Source organism: Crocodylus porosus, unplaced genomic scaffold (assembly GCF_001723895.1).
Source record: "Crocodylus porosus isolate Cpor-Errol unplaced genomic scaffold, CroPor_comp1, whole genome shotgun sequence".
NCBI classification, from domain to species: domain Eukaryota; kingdom Metazoa; phylum Chordata; order Crocodylia; family Crocodylidae; genus Crocodylus; species Crocodylus porosus.
The window spans coordinates 16,246,653-16,260,586 of NW_017728926.1; the positions used below are offsets into that span (position 1 = coordinate 16,246,653).

The 13,934-nt window shown below is 47.7% G+C and overlaps 1 protein-coding gene across 2 annotated transcripts; it reads left to right on the top strand.

Moving 5' to 3' along the window:
- The first annotated feature begins 6,340 nt into the window (after positions 1-6,340).
- Positions 6,341-12,562, top strand: RNF223 (ring finger protein 223). 2 transcript variants are annotated; one of them, XM_019541606.1, is made up of 3 exons: positions 6,341-6,822; positions 9,847-9,948; positions 10,349-12,562. In XM_019541606.1, exons 2-3 carry the CDS (start codon positions 9,897-9,899, stop codon positions 11,167-11,169), a joined length of 873 nt encoding a protein of 290 aa, XP_019397151.1. In that variant the 5' UTR covers positions 6,341-6,822; positions 9,847-9,896; the 3' UTR covers positions 11,170-12,562. The 2 variants fall into 2 exon arrangements, with proteins under 2 accessions (XP_019397151.1, XP_019397152.1); XM_019541607.1 differs by lacking the exon at positions 9,847-9,948.
- The last annotated feature ends 1,372 nt before the right edge of the window (positions 12,563-13,934 follow it).

Here is a 13,934-nt window from a genome sequence, read left to right on the forward strand (position 1 = left end):
CTTCCATTGTCAGCACAATGCTGGCTCATTCGTCCTGCTGTTAGTCCCTTTCATAGTCGAGCAATTACGACCGGAGTTGCTGCAGGGCTTATTCTGTTGCTGTCAGTAATGCCAGCCATCTCGACGGTTCATGACTCAGAACATTCTGTCCATACCTCCGCACAGTAATTACTTCGGTTCCTGTGCACTGCACAAGTGCTATGCCCCGTGTCCAGCTGACTCTGACCAGTTATAAAAGGTAAATAAAGATCATCATACCAGAAAAGTGGGAACTACAGTCCACTGACATATCCTACTCTCCAGTCCTCTAGTGAAGTTCTCCACCTGGTGTCGGGTCAGACCTAAGATGCCCCCAGCAACTGCAGGAACTCCTGGTTGCCGCACAAGGTAGCACTTCCACTCTTTCTTCTTGAGTGGCCATTGTAGGCCATATTAGGGTCTAATGCCGCCTAGAAGAGCTGCTCCCACTTCCACAGCATCTAAACCCGGGGCTGATACCTAGGGTTGCTAACCCTCCAGGATTGCCCTGGCATCTCCAGGAATTGGATATAAATCTCCAGAAGAGTACAGAGTCACCCGGGAGACAAATGATAGGGTATTGTTCATTAAAATAAATATTAAATGTGGAATCAGATTTATACAGTAGTCTAGTGGGGTTTTTTTAAATGCAATAGTAATGTGCATTTGCCTTCCTGACGTAAAAGTCTACCCACCGTAATCCATAACGGATATACACTAGCACACGGACAGGATGGGTTGGGTGTCACGGGCACGTTGGCATTCTGGAGACCTCCCGGACTAGATTCACCCAGAGCTGGCAACCCTACTGATATCCCCCAGTTCTCCTTTCACACCAGGTGATTCTATTGACCTGAAGGGAATTATTCTTCATCAAGAGCTGCTTGGAAAATGTTCGCTGCTTTTTGGCCTTCAACAACAAAATACGAGAAAAACCTCTCTTGGCAAATTGCCCTCCCCTCCGCCAGTAGTGCAACTACGGTGGGGTGATGGGGGCAGCTGCCCCAGGTGCCAACAAGTATGGGGCTGGGGGGGAAAGGTGTGCGTGAAAGAAATGGCTTTTGCAGCAGCTGCATTGTTATGCTAGTGCTCCTCACACACTTTAGTCCACCCCAACCCTGATTCATTTAGGGGGAAGTGAGAGGACTGGGTCTTCAGACTTGCATGATTCTGGCTGCACTGTGTTTGAGAAGACAGGTCAGGGAAAAGGGCCTGACCCTGGTGTTTATAGGGTACAAGGTCCTGAAGCTCTGATGGTCGTCTTGTTCTTTGGGAGTTTGTTCCAGAGTTTGGCACCACTCCCCTGAGAGAGGTCAAAGAATCATAAAAAATTTGGGTAGGAAGGGACCTCAGGAGGTTGCACCTAATCCAACCCCCTGCTCAAAGCAGGACCATCCCCAACTAGGTCATCCCAGCCAAGGCTTGGTCTAGCTAAGTCTTAAAAGCCTCCAAGGATGGGGAGTCCCCCACCTCTCTTGGTAGCCTGTTCCAGTGCTTCACCACCCTCCTAGTGAGAGGTTTTCCTAAAATCCAGCCTAAACCTCCCTTGCTGCAACTTGCTGTAACAACGTCTGTCACAGATGGCGCTGACTGCTACTACACCCTGAATCTGAAGACGCACACCTGCTACGAGTAGAAGGAGCAATTTCAGCTCCACCTGTTTCAGCCACCCCAATGCAATTTCCACCTTTTGCCAATATGGGTCGCTTTGCCAAGACTGATTCTCAGCATGGATATGGGCTCTGTAAGCTACCGTGCTGAGATGGATTGAACAATGATGTAGAAAATAGATCAGAACCCATTTTAAGGGCTGGAATCTATAGCAGTTACATCATCAAGGGCCAGGTGTTCATCACCTCTGGAAGAGGATAGGAATGATGGCAGAATGATGCCTTCTCTGCAGCGATTGGCTTGGGAAAGCCTTGACTTCATCTTTAGAGAATAGCTGCTATTCCTGTTGTTTGGGAATCCAGCCATGACTGAGTCACGTAACCCTGGAGCTGTGACAGTAATAGTCACATGGCCTATGACAGAGCATCAGCTTAATTTTATGTCACATCCATGCTTGATAATCGTTATCTAATCAATGTCTTTACCCACTAACTACAGGAAATAAGGAATGGTGCTGGGTAAGGCTCAGCCTGGGCTCCAGAGTGTGAATGAGCTTGAATGTGAGCTGGTTTTGGTCTGCAGCCAAGATGGAAGATACCTGAGGTTCATAGCTGGTTTACTGGAAGTGAGGAGCGCACAGTTATGGACTTTGCACCACAAACCACCAAGAGCTGATCTCTAACTTCTATCAATCAACCCTCCGGGACACTAATGTACTACGAAAGTACTGCTACCAAGAACATAAAAGGCTCAAACTATGCAAATAGACGGCGTTTGACTGGTTTCTCCCTCCCTGATTGCCATCCTTTGACTGCTTCTTCCCCTTTAATTCCTTGAGTGTTCCTGTTTCCTAGCACCCTTGTTTAAGATCCTTCCCAGTGCTCAGATTGAGCGCTCTGCTGTATTAAAGGAAATGTAAATGTTTATCCTTTCCTTGTATGTGCATTATGGCACTACCTGTCGGGGCAGCATTGGCTTTCCCTGTTTCATGCAGCGCTCTCATCTGTAAAGTGAGATGACATCCCTGCTACACAAAGGTATGGGCAGGCTTAATCCACTGTGTTTATAAAGCATCTTAAGATCCTCCGGTGGAAAGAGCTGGAGGGACAAAATGTAAGGACATTAAAAGGATCCTGAACTGAGTTCTCCTCCAGTTTATTTGATGATTCACTGAAGCCCTTTCCTGCCCATTTATGCCAAGGAATTCAAATGCTCCCATCTAGCCCTAGGTGCAAGCTACCGCTGCGATTTATAAATCGTCCTCCCAAGCACCTAGTTATCTAGAAATGTGCACGTGAAGCCAGGCACACAAAGCTGGCTCCATGAGCTAGCATGGGAAAGATCATTTAATGATCTTGTTTACATGGCTCTCGCTCTAATTGCCCTCAGCGTACAGCCTCATCACTTGGAGGCACGCCGTGCAATCAAAGAGGGACTCCGGCCTGGGGGCCAAGGAAAAAGGATTCTTTGCCAAGCAAACTTAAACCTGGCTGTGTTTTGCCACTGCTTGCTCCATCCCGTGAAGACTGATTTAGCAGCTGAGATTGGGTAGGCTGAAGAACCAGGATGCGGACTTGGGTCTCGGCCAAAACCCACTGAACTCGACGGGAGAATATGTCCACTGACTTTAAGAGCAGGCCCTTGAAGCATAGTGGAAAATGTTATCTTGGCAATCTCCCTCGGTTGGACACGATTAATACCTTTCAGCCTTTCCATGCCATGCGGAACAAACGGAGCAGGTTCGCTCGAGCGTGCTCTTGGTTGGGGAAGAATCCGGTTCCCCTGTCCTTACTGCTGAATTGATCCTTCTGGGTGAAGCAATGTGCTGCAGCAGAAAGCCAGGGAAGAATTTGTAGGGGGAGGGATAACTTTCAAGGGGCTTGGGGAGCGTTGCTCTTCTGAGGCTGGGATCAGAGACAAGCCTGGGCTGAAGAGTTTTGGACCTTTACGTTTCTATTTCACCTTCTCCAAGCACTTTTGCAGCATTTATAAGGGTGGGGAAGTATTATGAAGACAGCCCAGGCTTTGGGGTGACCCAAGAGAGCTAGATTTTTTTTTTTTGTCACCTTGGGCAGCAGACCAACGAGTCATGAGCCACGCTGCAAAATGGTACCCAAAAAATAACCATAAGATAAGCAGCCTAACAGGTCCATAGTCCCTAAAAACCTGCCAGCCTGGGTGGAAGAGATCAAAATAGGTACTTTGGCCCCTGCTGTGTACTTCTTGTCTGCACTTTATTGGTTTGGCTGTGCCTGATTTTGAAGTAGGGCACAGTCACAGGGAGAAAGCAAAGCAGATTTGGCTGGCTGAGCCATGGGAGCTGGTCGGCTACAGCCATTAAGCCAAGTTCCTTTTTTTCGTTTTATCATTGCTATGCCATACACTTGTTTGCTTTAGCCCGAAGGACGTTAGACGCACATTCGTGTTAAACTGCCTCGCTCCCAAACCGGCTGTGGGCTGCGAATCAAGTTGTTTGGCTGCTGCTGGAAAGAATCACTTTGGCTTTTCTTGCATTTGTTTCCCCACCCCCGCCACCCAACCTGCAAAGCTTCCACTTGAGCCCCCAGCGTTCCCAGATACTGGAGTATAATGGGAAAAAGAGATGACATTGCAAGGCAAACAACTCTAGCAAGCCCTAATGTCTATGAAATCTATGAAAATCAAAATGACTCCCCCCACCCTCCTTCATGTATATCTTACAATCTGAGTGGAGAACACCTCTTGGTCTACATGTATCTTCCAGTCTAAATGGAGAAAGTCGATAAAGTGTGCAGAGAGAGGAAGGATGATTTGCAATTGCCTCCAGATTTACCGAGGGGCACTGGAGGCCCGTTGGGAATGAGATGGGAATTTAGGATGACACAGTCAGTGGTAAAAGCAAGAGATTGTTTCCAGATCTTCTGAGTCACCTGAGTTTGAACAATAGCACTGCCTTTCCTGGACCGTGCACTATAGCAAAAGTCATCTTGGAGCAAACGTTGCCACACTGCTCTTCATACATGCATGTGGCCCACGCCGAGTTGCCCTCTTATTCATTTTCTTAGCTAAGCTTTTGGAGTTAACTGCTATGCTCTCCTTGTGCCTTTTACTTGAGGATCTCAATGCACCTCACAGTTGAAGGGACTACTGCAGTTATGTAACTGTGGGCACTTCTACACGTTCATTAATGCACCTTTGGTACTGCACATTTCGTTTGCTACTTCCTTAATAAAACACTAACTAAATGTGAAGCACCTACAGCTACTGCGCGGTAGCACCGGTGCATGGTTATTTAGTGATTGCTTACTGCCTAATAACACTGCGCAGTAGGCTACGAGCACGGTTTTTGCCATGACGCGCTCCTGCGCAGGGTTATTAGACCAATGCACAGTAAGCACCTTGTGCAGACGCACCCTATATCTGTTTAAACTTGGGCACCACTGATCAGCCTCTCGGGTCCAACATAATTAATACATCCCTATATTGGGAGGCTCGTAATGACCCTCTGAGCTTTCCACCTAAATCAATGCCTGATCGTGACAACTGCGTTATTTTCCCATTTTGAAGGGAAGTCCGGGATAAAAAGGACAGACAGAGACAGAGCCTCCCACTCATTTTTTGAAGCCCAAGGCCCGATCAGGTTGTCTCCGTGTGCTGATCGGTCTGAGCATACTCAGCACGTTGCCTAGCTAGTGCGTCAGGCACGGATGAGACAGACTCTGTCCCCCCCCGGCAGTCAGCCGCTGGCTTGGATTCAACTGCTTCCACACATGCTGGTCACGCTGGGGAGGACGGGGGAACCGCACATCAACAAAACAAAATTGTGAAATGCCAGCAGCACCTACACGGTTTTCAGTGGCTGGGGCTGGGCTGGAAGGCACCAATTACGCTGTGATGGGTAACTTCACTCCTTGCAAAGACGGCCAAACCTCCAGCCGGCGAAAAGCAATGTAGGATTTCACAGATTTTTGTCTCCATTTCCAAACATGATCACAAGGATAGCTTAGGCTGAGAAGCAGTCTCATGGGCCAGGTCAGAAAGGACTATGGACAAACCAGGCCACTCAGGTTTAACCCCAGTCACAATCCTAACCCGTAACATGTCTCTTGCTCTGAAAACCTCCCTAGATTACAATGCCCTAAAATGTAAAAGAGAAGGGAGAAGAGAGAGGGACTGTCTGAGGCACAAGCCAGGTAGGTGCCCAACTCTCATGGAAAGTTAATAAGATTTGGGCTTCTGCTGTCCCACAAAATGATCACGGCCCTGCACAGACTGAATAGCACAGTAGCACTTGCTACAGGCCCTGCAGAGCATGAGACTCTTTGCACAGGGTTACTTTGAACAGCTCTCTAGCAGGCAGCTAGTTTTTTTGCAGGCTGGTCCCGTGACAGGCTTATCTTTCTTCTGAGTCTATGGGGTTTGGGCATTTAAACAAACTCCCATTTTCACCCTGGAAGGGGGAGGGTGAGTGCTAAAGAATCACATTCTCTGGCTCAAAGCCAGGAGACAATCCCATTTTCTTATACTGACCCCAAATTATTTCAAATACTTTTTCCTCAATGGAAAATTCAGAGACCAATTCCCCTTCTGAAGATCTGCCTAAGGGTTTTTCTGCCCACCCCCCCAATCTGATTTGCTGTCCTCTGAAAAGGTGGCCAAGTTGTAAACCTATGTGCAGTTACCAGGAGCTATTTAAAACTAGACTGAACTGGACAAGATGCTAACCATTTACTAGAAAACGGACAATCTCCTACGGGTTTGGATAGAGTGGGGAAAATAGGTGTTTCCTCTTGTCCAGGTCTATAAATAAGAATATACCACGAACAATAAAAAAAAGTGTGTTTCTGTAACGCGGCAGAAACATTCCAACCTGCCCTGTTTGTCAACAGAGAAACCTGCCTCTCATTGAAATGCCCCTGCAGCCAATGGAGTGATTCAAAGATAATTGGGTGACTGCAGGTAAGTCACCTCCAGACAGGAAGGTATAAAAGACACCTGAGTAACAGAGGCAGGGCCACTCATACACAGACACAGGGAACTGCCAGAGATCACTCAACCTTCCCTTACCTGGACCGTTGTCAAGAAACTACCAGGAAACTCAAATACTGACGGCTTACAAATAAAAAGGTCTGTCCTCAGTGGAGGAGACTCTTCAAGGAGAGAGGACAAGACTCTGAATATGCTTGTCTTCTGCTAAAACTGCACCCTGTACAGGTAATTATAGACTTTAAAAAACCCTTTTCTACATCTCATAACTGTGTGCATCGGTTGTTGCGAGTTGAGCATTGCTAGGGAATCGTATTGTAGAGCATAAATGGGGGGCTGTGGTTTTTTTGTTGTAGTTTTATGGGGACTTTCTTAGTCGTTGGATCACTTCAGCCGTTTTTTTTTTTCCCCCCGCAGTCTCAACTAGGCAAGTAGTTTTGAGTTTCTCCCCTTTTTACAGGTGATTTACTAAGGCGGAAAAGATTTCTGGGAAATGATGAAAAAAGCCATTCTGAGCCAGTTTCTGAGTTGCGGGAAATAGAGTCTCCTTTTTTAAATGGGATTGAATGCTGAGTTTATACGAGCTGAAGATTGATCCCTCTATTTAAACATGGTACACGAGCCCCTGTGGCACTGCAAAATAACCAAGCACTTCTATCCTGGGGGCTTTCTATTGGGCTCCATTTGTGTGCTCTGCAGTATTGAATTAATTGGGTTCTGAATCCCTATCATTTGTGTAGCAGCACCCTGTGAAACCCTGGTAGAAATCCAAATCCCCGTGCAAGGTGCTGTACAGACATAACCGACTGTCCTTGCCCTGCAGACTTTAACACTTAAAGCCAGAGGGAAAGAGAGGTGACTTGCTCAAGAACATATGTAGCAAGTCAATAGTACAGTAAGAAATCGCCTTCAGATCTCTTGACTGCCGTCCAGAATCCTAGTCTGTCCTCTACTGCTTTCCCCATGAGAATCAGCATCCTTTCTGTCCATCTCGCATCACAGGCATGTCTTATCCAGCTGACTTCTGATGCAAAGGGGTAGATGCTAACAGAGGGATGGATGCCTCTGAAAGAGCATCCTTCTTTCAGGCACGCGCACAGACACCGTCACTACTGACTCTCTTTAAAATTTAGGGAAAACCAGAGCAAGTTATAGGAATAATGCATGTGAGTTTTTTTTCCCGTTTCCAACAAGGAGCCAGCGGGAATAGATTTTAAGAGGACTTCCAAATATTACAGGGAAGAAATCCATTTGGTGAATTCTGAATACAGCTTTGATTGGAGCTACCAAGCAAATGGGGGTGTCCGAATCCCTTGGGTTGATTTGGCATTTTCAGCTTTAAACGCACTGGTTTTTATTAGTGTCCTTTGGGGTAACTGACTGGTAACAGATTATAAATCTCAATATCTTCAAGAGCTTAAATTTACAATGCGGTTCCACGACAAAGCAATGCTAGTTTCTGGATGCACTGGGTTGTTTTTTTAAATATGGTTATGGACTTTTCCTAAAAGGCAGCCCAAATGCCTTTGATGCAGGTAAAATAAACATGTCTTTATAAAAGTAGTAGCAGAAGTAGTTGCAGATTTGTGCTGGGTTTGGGCCATTTTATTACCACTCAAGAGCATCAGGGTTGTTATTGAGGCTAAAGTTACTTTTAGAAAACCCTAATATGTCTTTTTTTTTTTTTTTTATAAGACTTTCTAGGCTTCAGGCTGTAACAGGTCACTCAGAGCTCACCGAGATTTCTCAGACGCCAAAGCAAACACTTTCCTCTAATATTGATACCTGGGGAGGTCTCTCAGTCCTTCTGCCCCGGGACTGTGTGTGTTGAAGAGTGCCCCGAACTCTGACAGTGAAGCGCAGCTGAAATGGCTGTGTTCATTGGATGGAGTTTTGCAAAATAAGCGCATTTTGTGTATTTTTTCCTTCAAAATCAGGGCTCCAGCTCAGACCCAAATGCACAAACTTACTGAAAATAAAACTAGGAGCCAGGCACGCTTCAGGTTTTGTGCAGAATGTAGTGATGCCAGGATTTGTGGAGAAGCCTACTCATCAGATGTTATCTTAGGCCACAGGATGACTTGTAGAGTCAAAAATGTACCAAATTAACCTGTCCTAAGGGAGGGAGAGGGGGCTTTAAAGTAGGGGCCAAGTTCTGGTCTCATTGACACCAGAAAGTGCCCAGGTTTTGGCCCATGTGAGCATCATCTGGGCCCCTAAAATTAGTCACAGCCTCAGCCAAATGGGTTGTAAAAGGGCAGTTTTATTTCCAGAACGTAGGAGTATGAGAGATGGGCACACGCTTCCGGGAGGAAAACTCAGGCTCTTTGGCATTCAAAAATTAACAGCTTCAGATGAGCTGATCCTTGCCTGGGGCTGATGAGGCAGCTCTGGGCTGACTTGTATAATTAAGGCTGTGCTTTGAATGCCCCTGCTTTGACAGCCGAACAAGCAGAGGATCAGGCTCAGCCAGTTCGGTGACTTGCCCAAAATGAATGTTTTCCTTGGCATGCAGCATGTCTTTTGACTAGGGAAGTCTCCATTTAAACACCGGAGCATCACAGGACCAATGTTTGGCTGCTCCGTGTTGCTGTCCTATTGTCACGGGGTACAATTATTAGCATTTGAGTTTTTATTTTGAAATACATGACCCTGCAGTTGTAGTCCTGAACAGCAGGCCATATGTACACCAGGGTCCACCTGGGAAATGGGAGTGAATTTGCTAGTCCGCGGGCACAGACGGGGCAGGGTGAAGCATAAAGCCACCGCAGTCTCGTGCAGCTCTGTGGGTAAGCTGGCACCCTGGTTCCTCCTGAGGACAAGGCAGAAAAGGCTTTCCTCTGGGAAAGCCTCGGGGCGAGGAGGAAATAGCTGAACAGAAAATTCTCGTTGCTGCTCCCTCTTCCTCCCCAAGGGAATTTCTCCAGGAAACTATTTCTTTTTGCCCTGTCATGGTTATAAGGAAGACGGTGTCAGGCTGTTGGAGTGGAGGGAGTAGAGGACCAACTTGACTTTGCAAGGCTGCTCTGGGCTCCTATTGACTTGGCTGGGCCGCTGAAGGCCCTTGGGACCCTACAGCAGATGGCCAAGGTGCACCGTGCAGGCTCTGGGAGAAGCAGGTGGCTTCACGCCTACCTGTTAGGCCCTATACGGCGTTGCAATCCACGACTAAACCATTGCTGTCCATGCATTTCAAAGACGGGTTGTAGTCCCGGCCTCCTCAACTACTGAACACCTTTATCTATCCCTTAGGCTTTTGTACGGGTGCCTCCCAGATTAATAGGAGGTCGCTAGGTGACTTCATGGAGTCTTCTGCTCTTCTGCCTTCTCAGGTTTTGGGAAGCAACAGTTGGGGTAGGTTTTTTTTTGGCTCTTTTTCTCCTCAGAGTCGCTGTCTGGGGAATCCGTAGCTATGAATGCATACCATGGCGGCTGTGGTGAACAGGATTTGGGCAGGCACTGGATCTCTGTGGGCAACCTTGCAACTTTCTGGAAAAGACGACTTCTTCCCCTCCAGGAGGACTGTAGGCTTGGGATTGTGCTTCCACCCTTTCATACTTAACAACCCGGATTTCACTCCTCCTAGCATTTGCAGCCATAGCTCTGGGCCTACTAACCACATCTGCTTGATGCTTGTCTGTCTTTTGCGGGGCCTGGGGAAAGTGCCGTGGCATTTAGGAGAGGATTTGCACATGCACTTCCTTTGTTTCCCTCCTCTGGGGTCTCACAGGGCTCTTTGTGCTTGCTCCCCCAGATTCGGTCATGTCGTGTTTCTCTCAGATGTGGCACACGGACGTGCCCGAGTCGCCTACCAGCCCCGTCCCCGCATCGCCAAGCGAGATCCCCATCCCGCTCAGCCCTATCGTCATCACCTCGCCCACAGAAGGCAAGAGGAAGCTCAGGTCCCCCACTGACAAGCCTGGGTCCCCGAAGCTGGCCTCCCCCAAGCCTACCTCGCCCATCGAGTGCTCCATCTGCTTCAACACCTACGACAACATCTTCAAGACCCCCAAGATGCTCCAGTGCTCCCATGTCTTCTGCCTGGAGTGCGTGGCCCGTTTGGCCACGGCACTTCCTCCGAGCCAAGTCGAGGACCAGCTGCCTTGTCCCTTCTGCCGGCAGCTGACCAACATCCCCCGCGAGGGCCCTCCGGCCCTCCAGACAAGCAAGGACCTGTTGGCCACCCTGCCCCCGGACCTCCAGCACGAGAAAGTGGTTTGGATGGAGGGCACCAAGCTCTGCTACCGGCAGTCGTCCCAAGACGACCCAGAAGACCCCAACGCGTGCATCTCCCTCGACGTTGCCATGAGCAAGCCCGAGGTCCCTCAGACGCCGGATGAGGGCTTCATGGGGAGGCTGTCCCGCTGCGACGTGTGTGACGACTGGAAGCGTGTCGTCCTCCTCTCAGCCTTGGTCATCATTCTGCTGTGCATCATCCTGTGGCCGGTTCAATGCGCTCTGAAAACCGGGAACCTCCGCTGCTTCACTAGGACTGTTACGTTCGCCAGGCCAAACATCCCACCGTTGACACACACGACCACGCCAGTGCCTGGGACCGAGGCGCCCCTCCATTAATGAACCCACCGGCCTTTAAGGGCAGCTTCCTCCACGCAGCACTATCAAAGCACCTCCAACCCAAATGTCACTTCAAGGCCTGTGCTTTTCTAACAGTGGTCTTCGTATCTACCGAAACAGCTCAGGTCTCTCCCTACGCACCTGCTCTGCCCGTGCACTTGGAGCCTCGGCTAAACGCGCAGGTCTTCCACCCCGGTACTGCTGCACACCTCTGCCAAAGCATTTGGAAATGAAGTGCCGTGTAAGGGGCAACACGTACAACCCCACTGCCTAAATTCTTCCTTGATGTGCTTGAGCCTTGAAAACGTGTTCAAGGTTTGATGGGGCAAGGGCATATATCTAGGCAGCAAGCAGCAACGCAAGAGAGGTGCACGTGTCTCGTGCTGCGTCTCCGGAGAATATAGGCAGAGCTGGCAGGGAGCTGAGCCCCTTCCCTTTCAACTCGTCAATGGACTGGAAGTGACAAAAAAGGGTATTTTCTTGAAAGGGAATGACTCTGAAGAGGCTTGCTGGATGAAAGGAGAACGTGTTGGCAGACCGAGTATCAGCACTTGAAAAGAGCTTGGCAAGAATGTACATATGTCAGGGAGAATATTTAATTTTATACTCTGCGCTTTATTAAACATTTCAATTGTATTTCTGTTAGCGTTATATTGTTGGAGGTGTCACTTCACTGCCTTTTCCTCTTGATAGTCAAACCTCTGATTTCTTTTTACTTTTCACTTTCCTTCTTTGAACTGAGTCCTGTTCTGCTGATGGGATGTAAGATTGCTCTGAAGTTGTGAAAAAGAAAATGGTGATTTTTAATTTTTATTTTTTTTCCACCCGTCCTCACCCCAGACTGTTCCACTTGAATCCAACCTTTATGTATCAGCGTGGGATTTCTCAAAAGAAGATTATTTTTGGAAGAATCTTCTCCCCCATTTATTTTTAATGACAGCAAATTCAGTGTTGAGTTGAGGGGTAAAAATTGGTTTAGGCATATTTTTATAGAGTGGAGGCTTTGCATTTGACAGGAAGAACTCTGCATTTTCTGACGTGCAAAACCCCCTTCAAATTTCAGTGTTAACTGTTTAACTTAAACACATTTTACACCATTTGAAACCATGGCTAAGATGGTAAAAATGTGAGAGATTACTTTTTTGCTTTTCTTTTAAAAAAAAAAAAAAAGTTTCTTTGTATAGCTTGGTTTTAAATGGCATCAGTATTAAGACACGGGCCAGTTGCTGACACTATATGTATATTTATTTGATGCAGCGGCTTCTTTCAGCGTTGCTTAGCCACAACGTTCTTCATAAACAGTAATGCTTTGCACCTCGTGATATGTGTTACTCACCAGGCAGACAGCATCATATGCAAGTACCAGATTTGTATGCAATAAATCTGTTTGATATAATGATGGTGTCAGTAGTACTTCCTCCACAACATTTCTTTCTCCTAAGTGCTGTTTATAAGTGCTTATGTTTAAAAAAAAAAACTCTGCCCCGAGCAGATTTGAGTTGGATTTCCGAGGGTGAAAACAGATCTGGGCAAGCTCCGTCACTCCCAGGTTTTGACTGGATCAATTAAAACTGACCCAAATGTGACGTCTGTTTTTGAGTATCTACGTGAGGACAGCCTGGGGAACGGCGGTATCTTTGCTTCCAGCGAAAGGAGGCAAATAAAAGTAATCTGTAAATATTTGCACTCGGCCGCAAGCCTACTTTTGCACCTGCCCGTCTTTAGTGGCCCCAGAACCTGTGTCCCGGTGAGCTCAGGGCTGCATCCACCTGCACGGAGGGGATGGAGAAACTGCTCTTTGCTTTGTCTCTTCCTGCATGGGGGGAGGCGAGGGGGCTGCCAGACCTCCCACTCACCAATCTTTCCCCCCGACTGAGGTATGAAGATGGCCTGTAACGAGATTTAGGGCATGGTTTGCCAGGCAGCATTTCAGGAGGGTTTTGTTGTCTCATGGGCTCCATTTGCAGCTCGGTGAATATGAAGTTGTCAAATGGTGGCCTTACCTGTACCAGCCCCGGGACTGATGCCAGGAGGCTCTGGGTCTTCGAACACAGCTGCTGCCAAGATCATTTGGCTTGGGGGAGAAGTTTTCTCCCATTGCCCTGTCCAGTTCCCTGCAAGTTCACTGCTGAAAAGCCTTCCTTCGTGGTGCAAAAGCTGTTTGCAGGTGACTGACTTGTGCGAGGTAAAAGACAGCCAAGAGGACAAGTTTTAGTTCTGCCACAAAGCAAGTTTCCGGAGGTCAACCCCAGGTGGAAGTGATATGGTACCCCAGTTTCAGGCTGCCCTTTATCGATACCTACTTCCCACCTGGCCATGAAACGTGGGTCAAAGGTCTTGCTGAGAGGAGCTCCTGTATTGAAGCTGCTAGTTCACATTAGGGTGGCCATCATAAAGGACATTTGGGTTTTCTGCTACTCTGCCCTCTATTGATATGAACCCCGATGCTTTTATATCCCTATTTTTCTCTTTGAGGTGTCCAGTTTTGTACCAATAGACAACGGGATTGTCCTCTATGATGGCCACCCTAGTTCACATGTAACCAAGTCTTATCTGGGCCTTGACATCGAGCTGACCCGGAGCATAATAAAGAGCCCTTTATTAGAGCCAGCAGGTTCATGGCACCTCCCTGCACCGTACCTTGCTTTCCAGGTCTCGGTTGCTCCTGTGTGCACTTAAATTCGTTTAAAAACATCAATAAAAGGAAAAACGCCTTTTTTATAATACTCAACATTTATTTAAAAGTGCAATAAAAATAAACAGTT

Coding starts and splice junctions, on each gene's coding strand:
- RNF223 (XM_019541606.1), top strand. CDS start 9,897: ATGGAGTCTTCTGCTCTTCTGCCTTCTCAGGTTTTGGGAAGCAACAGT. Junction 9,949..10,348: donor TTTGGGAAGCAACAGTTGGG/GTAGGTTTTTTT, acceptor TTGCTCCCCCAG/ATTCGGTCATGTCGTGTTTC.